We start from the raw sequence: 6930 nt of genomic DNA on the forward strand, positions 1-6930 counted from the left end.
GGCACGGCGAAGAGATAAGGCAAAGGCTTGTGCTGCTTGGGTTCGTCTCTGCAGGCCAGAGGCGTGAACAGGCCGAGCCAAAAAATGATCTCATCCCAAAATAATTGCTCGTCTTGTGGCTGCTCCCCTTCCCCTCCCACTACCCCCCCCCCTCCTCCCTCCCTTCCAACAGGCTGCCTGTTCTTATTCTCTGGATGCAGAGAACACAACAGAGAGAGGTCTGGACCTTCTCCACAAGGTCAAAGGACAGGGACTGCCTGTTTCCATGTTCATATCAGCCCCTTCTTTTTGTTATGAAAATTTTTGTAAATCAGTTTTCCACATTTATTTTTCCACATTATGTAGGTGAACCTGAATAACCCCCCGTGCCAAAGACAATAGCCAATACAAGCCAAGTTTGGCCACGTTTCAACCGTAAATTTTATCAGAGGTCCTGCCCTATCCTCCTGTTTCGTTTGCAGAATAAATATTATGGAACATCTAATTAAGCAAATACCACACACCGGGTAAACATCTACTCACAGCTGATGGTATTTGTTCCCCAAGGTGAGGAACTAACAAATATTTTTTCTAAACAGTATAAAAAAATTAGACAAATAAAAAATGAAAATGAATCATAACAAAACCAAAATCAGCTTCAACCTTTTCTTCCACTTCCGACGTGACGTTACAGAGCCTCAGGTGCCGAGGCAGAGCCTGCACAAACAGCACAGTGCAGTGTAATCATACCTGAGAAATCTCACGGTTGAAGACGGCACTTTGTTGGGTGAAGCAAAGGTCAGAGTCGGCTGATGTAATGTTTGATCCCTTAGGCACATCTTTAGGTTCACACGGCGAGCTGTTTCCCTTGAGCAGGTCTCTTTTGGGTGAACAGGCTTTGAACACAGGAGTCTATGAGACAAAAAAGAGGCAGAGATGTTAGCTGTCTCCCAAAAGTATTAAAATAAAACCAGAACAGACTCAGTGGAACATATCAAACTGATCCACGTATACTTGTGTGGGATATAGTGATGAGCAATTTTAAAGATGACGTTATTTACTGACATCAGACCTTGAGGGACACGCAAATAAACAAAAACAAAATCATACAAGAAAAAGAAGGTCATTGAGGAACACTGGCACTCCTGAAGAGGAAGAAGCAGAAGTAAAAACCGCAAACCACACACAGTGATGATGTCATTGATGAGTGAGGTGAAATGGAGCCAGCATGGAACAGTAAATCTTCTGCATCATTGATATTTGAGGGAGGAGTACATGACAAATCAAACCACACACACACACACACACACACACACACACACACACAAAGACACACATACACACACACACACACTCACACGTAACACTCACATACACACATATCATACACACATTACACTTTGTGCAAGTGGAATGGGCCTAAAACAACCAACTTAAATTGCCTTGGAGTTCTGCAAGGCAAAAAAGGGAGAATACATAACAGCATCACAATGTAGGACAACGGCATAGGAAAATTACAAAACTCCTTCACCTCACACAGCCTGTCACCCTGTAACATATTCGCTCTAAACATTGTGAGTGCCCCTTAAATGTGGCATTTGGAGAACATTACAAAAAGTAATGTAACGCAGAAAAATGAAATGTTTTTGTTGTGTTTTGTTTTGTTTGTATACTCACTCAGGGTATACCTAAAAATAAATCGTGTATAACTTGGGTAACAGATCAACAGCATGTGTTCAGTGATAAAAGACAAGATTTCATTGCGTGAATTGAGGATAAAAAGACAGAAACGGCTCACAGCTCAGTGTTGTTCTGTGATTATTTCTGAGATGCAAATTTCACAAGAGGTGTGGTATTTAATAATACGCTTTGAACATCTACAAATCATAAAACATGCCAGATGGAAAAATAGCTGCACTGGGGTGGAACTAATTACTCCTCTCACCCTGTGGAGGTGTGGTTTAGGATAGATCTTGTCACTGATTGGAGCTGTGCAACACAGCAGCAAATCAGGAGAGCCGCCAGACAGGCCCATAATCACCTCAGTAGGAGAGAATGTTAAACTGTCCGTTTTCATTGCACAGTTTACACAACAGAGAGCCTTTGCAAACATGTGTCCAACAGCCCGACCATGCTGAACCAAAAGCCAACCGTCAGCAAAGCCCATAATGATAGTGACTATGGGGACACATTAGAGAGGGTTCCTAAAGTTTCACTGACAATCACTCCCTGCATTAGTCAGGAAACATCTGGCTGCATGGATGAACAGAGAAAGGAAGGGACGGTCCTAAGAACACTTTCAATAATTATCTTTTCACAGATAAATGTCGGCATTTAACTTTCCTCAGGCTGTTTTTTTTTCAGCAGTGATCATACAGGTGGTGAGAATAGCACACCCTGGCTACAGATGGCTGTGATGATTTTCCGAATCCCCAGCGTGATCTCAGTCACTTTCCCCTATTATTGGTGCATTCATCAAACATTTATCTCACCAGCTAACAATGGGCGCAAGCAGAATATCACCCAAATGGAATATTTTACCAATTATTTTTTGGGACATTAACAGTTTGCTTAGCATTTTTGTGTAACATATGAAAAGCATATGCTCAATAAAAACTAGTAGCTTAAACTGAAGAGGCTTTTATGTGATGTTTATGGTGATGGAGAGCCAAGCATCTGCAAGCTGAAATGGTCAGCGAGGTGGTATATCACCAGAAGCTATTTTCTGAGGCAAGAAATAAGTCTAGTAATAAACTACAATTTAGTGCCTTTTTAAAATAAATAAATAAATAAATAGTGGAGAAAAAATGAGGTTTTCGTATCTTTTACAGGCAAACATTCCAGCTTGACCATGTGAAACATATGTCTTCTCTCTTGAAGGTTTCAAGAACACCGAATTCGGCTGTTCATGATTCAGGTCCTAGAGCAGAGGCAAAGCCATCCGTTTATTTGCCACAGTGAACGCCTTCCTTTTGCAAATATATACCCTAAAAAGCTGACCTCCTAAACAACCAAGTCACACGCAGGTGGTCAAACCACAGACTCTGCGTGATCAAAGGGTAACCCTTTTTTTTTAAGGGTTTCCACTTATATTAACCCAAAACGACCCTAAAAATTTCACCACTGGTTTTTCCTCAGTAAAAATCCAACTGAAAACTTAAAATAATAAGTCGTTTAGGCTTGGCCGCGTAGCAGATGACATCACTTCCTAAATTCCAAGAGACCATTATCATAACGTACATCTGGCTATGGCGGAATTCATCAACATCAAATGATTCATACTCAAAATTAAATTTCGCTGCGCTGACAGAGAAAAAAAACCTGGAAGGAAAAAGCACTTCTGGTGCTTTTCAACAGTCTCAAAAATAAGAGATAATGATTTTAGACCTGTAACAGATACTATAACTGTAATCTTCACATTTGATATTTACCTGATGGACGGAGGGGTATTTGTCTCTGCCGAGAGGCAATGCACTCATATGTGTATGGTTGACCTGTTTTTCATTGTTTGTGTCTTTCCGAAGCAAAACCTGCCAGGGAAATAGAGCGAGTTTCAAACACGTTTACATTGAAATGCATTTTTATAAGCTGAAATGATCTTTTTCTGCCAATAACCATTCTAAGAAATCTCTCTGATGACCCGCTGACTTTAACTGAAAACAGAGTTAGTAAAGTTCAGGCCAATACTGTCTTTAAAGTGAAGTTCTGGTGTCACATGAATTTGTTGACCAGAGGTTCCCGTAAGAACTTGTATCGAATGCCTCATTTAAATGCACCGTCATGTCTTCCACTTATAATTAAAGACGAATTTCTTTTCGTTGTGTATGTATCAAATGTGGAATCGCACTAACAAATACTGAATCATAATAATGACCTCATGTCAACAGTCACCGAGGAATGTATGAATAATGCAAAATTGTACGATGGTTTCCGAAGCAGTTCATTCGTGGTACAGAGCCTAAAATTTCTGTTTATTTCCGTTGCCTTGGTAAACTATTTTAATAACTCATGTATGGTGTGTTGAGTCAGATTCAGGGCACGCAATACCGAAATTAAATTGGATAATTCAGTTAAATAAATCCGCTCTTAATGCCGAATGCAGCATACTGATTAGAATGCATTTCGGATATTTTAGAAGAAGAAAACTATTTAACATGTAGAAACAGACCTGTTTCTTCTTTTCTCTTTTTTCATTTAAACGGCTCAGGACCTCTAACCAGACGTGTGCGCTTGGTCGTGTACTCCTATAAGCGGTATACATGCGTCAGTTTTGACTACCTCGTGCTTATGCTTCCCGGGCACCGCATCATCCATGAGGAATCCGTAAACATTACCTTAAACCAACTACTTTGATCAAGTTTTTTTCCTCAAGGGAGTCATTCTTCATTGAAAATAATGCATGAAATAACCAAACAGCAACAAATTACTGTCAACCGTCAAACGCCCGAGTTCAGATGAATGAGTCCGCTGGCGCGTGGTACCCTGTTGTAGCGTACCTGGCTGACATAGCCTACACTCCATGTTTTATCGTTCAGGCGAAAGAAAAGCAATGTAAGCTTCAGAGTGTCTTGCAAAGTCATCGTTTCCATTTGTGGTAAATCGATTTAGATCTTACTGTTTCGATTTAACAGAAAGTTAATTTTTTCAGGGAGAATTAGCCTATTTCCAGGCAACTGCACATGGTTACCACGTAAATAGTGCGTAGCAAACCCGTAGAGCAAGTTCAAAATCCACAATAATGTACACTTTTTAAACTAATGACTCCAGCTTTCCCTGTGCGATTCAGCATATTAATTTTATATTTTGACACTCAGTGTAGTATGTATTAACTCTGTCATGGGTATTAAATATTGTTCAATTAATACAGCTTGGATAAAAATGCTTTTGTGACCTCTTTAATTTACAACAGAAAAAGGAAAAGGACAGTTTATAAAGTAGAATTAGTAGAAAAATAACTGAGATGTAAATTGTGTACCTTGAAATGTGAACTTGGTTTATTCTCACAACTCACTCCCACAATCCTTGGCAGCTTTGGGTTTGAGGTGCTGATGTTATTGTTGTTGTTGATGTTTTCTGAATTTGAGCTGATTTTCATCTTAGGGAGCTCTGACCCTTGGGACAGTTTGTATCTGGTAGAGTCCATGGTGCTGGAGATAGTGATTTTCCGGATGGATCTGGAAGCAGCTGTTGGAGAGGCTGCATTTCTGTTCAGTCGATCTTCCTCTGCCATCTCTTCCTGGTGGCATTTGGCAGGGGACGCACGCGTTGCCTCTGGCAAAAAGTGACGATCACTAGAACGTACCTGTGTCCGACTCAGGTAGAGAGACACCTGGTCATTAAGGTTGTGTCTCAGCTTGCAGTTATCCAGTGTGCGACTGGGTAGGAAGCTCTCTGTGAAATCTGGGCATTTTGACACAGCAGGCACCGACAGCTTGGTCCCGATGGTGAACGGCTGGATTTTCCTCACTATGCTTTCCGACATGGTCGATTTTTTTGACCAAACGTACAGAAATAAAACAACTCTGAAACGAGCCCTAATAAAACCTCTCTGTGCTTACTTCTCCCTTTCTTCTTCTGTCTCAGTCTTTCCCCACACACCCTCTCAAAAGTAGGTAAGGGAGAAGAAAAAAAAAATGAAAGGGAGGGAAAATTCAGTTGTCCACCTTCTTGTGCATGTTAAGAATGCAGAGGACGCAGGATAGAATGGCCTCTCTGGATTCTTGCGATCGGACTCGGTCCCAGATGTGGTGCAACACTGTGGAGAGCTGGGAAGCGGCTGCACTCAGGCCTCTCCTGAGGAACTGTGCTGCCGAGCCTGCTAATTTGCTACTGAGGAGCCTGATAACCAGGGAGCGCAGCAAGAGGAAAACGGCTGGCATGCTGCCTGACTACACTGCGGAGGAAAAAAAAAGAAAAAAGGAAGAGGGAAAAAAAGGCACTGGAAAGGGTGGAGGGGGGAGGAGGAGGAGGAGGTTTCGTGAATGAGGGATGAAGTCACTGTGCTCTCTCTCTCTCTCTCTCACTGTCTGTCAGAGAATGTGTAAAGCTTAGGAAGGGAGCGAGAGGGACAGAGAGAGAAAGAGAGAGAGGAGGTTGTAAAGTCTGGCTGTCAAAACTTCCTCTATGAATGAGAGCAGAGAGGCAGAACAGATAAGAAGACTACAGCAGAGACACAGCAAGACCCCTCAGTGACCCTCTCAATCAGAGCTCCACATGAGGTAATGCTCTCAGACTGAAAAATCAACATACCACTCCTCAAGCTTACCTCCGCTGTCCTGATGGTCCTCCAGAATGTAAATATTTAAAAGGAGGATTAATAGATCAGCATATCTCTCAAATCTCCCTTTTACTTGCTCCAAAAATGTACAGAATTGGTGCTGAAGAAGAAAAGTAACAAGTTGTATCTTCTGACTGATCCTCTGACTTCTTTCTTTGCAGTCTTCCCAAAAGGTCCCGTGTTTAAAAAAAAAACTCAGAGAAATAGTTGAAGAAAGAAAGAGGAAAAATATAAGTATTGAAGGAGCAGGGTTTACACTGATGTGTTATTCTTGATGTCTTCTCAGAACTGAAAACACTCCTGTCTTTCTATGTGTGTTTCTGTATCTCACAGCTGCAAGGAGGGGACTAGTGAACAGTTGTCTTGAAAGGGGGGTTAAACCCAAATGAAACTGTTAAGTCCCTCACATGCCCCTTTAAGGGAAAGACTGTTAGCAGAAGCCAAATGTTTTTGGGGCAAGTGGCAGCTTCCGCTTTGACCCTTAACCCCTAAGATGACAGTGCTGTTGGAACACTTGTGAAGCTGACTAGTCAAATGAAGAGACACTGAGGAGACAAGACAGCAGAGAAAACAGTATCAGACAGGGAAAGGCTCAGCACAGTCCTGGTAAAAGCTGTTGCACTGGAAAAAGACGAGCATTTAGCTTCTTTAAAATACCCCTTGTCCTTAGTGTT

The 6930-nt window shown here is 41.6% G+C and overlaps 1 protein-coding gene across 1 annotated transcript in view; it reads right to left on the reverse strand.

The window, feature by feature from the left end:
- Window positions 1–5779, reverse strand: part of mymx (myomixer) — a 37464-nt gene extending 31685 nt beyond the window's left edge. The window contains exons 1-3 of the mRNA XM_030772269.1: window positions 4955–5779; window positions 3411–3509; window positions 730–891 (exon numbers count right to left, since the gene is read on the reverse strand). Coding sequence (XP_030628129.1) covers window positions 730–891; window positions 3411–3509; window positions 4955–5461 — 768 coding nt within the window. The 5' untranslated portion in view covers window positions 5462–5779. The remainder of the gene's footprint in view (window positions 1–729; window positions 892–3410; window positions 3510–4954) is intronic.
- Window positions 5780–6930: the final 1151 nt, after the last annotated feature.

This window comes from Chanos chanos, chromosome 4, assembly GCF_902362185.1.
Source record: "Chanos chanos chromosome 4, fChaCha1.1, whole genome shotgun sequence".
Lineage (NCBI taxonomy): Eukaryota > Metazoa > Chordata > Actinopteri > Gonorynchiformes > Chanidae > Chanos > Chanos chanos.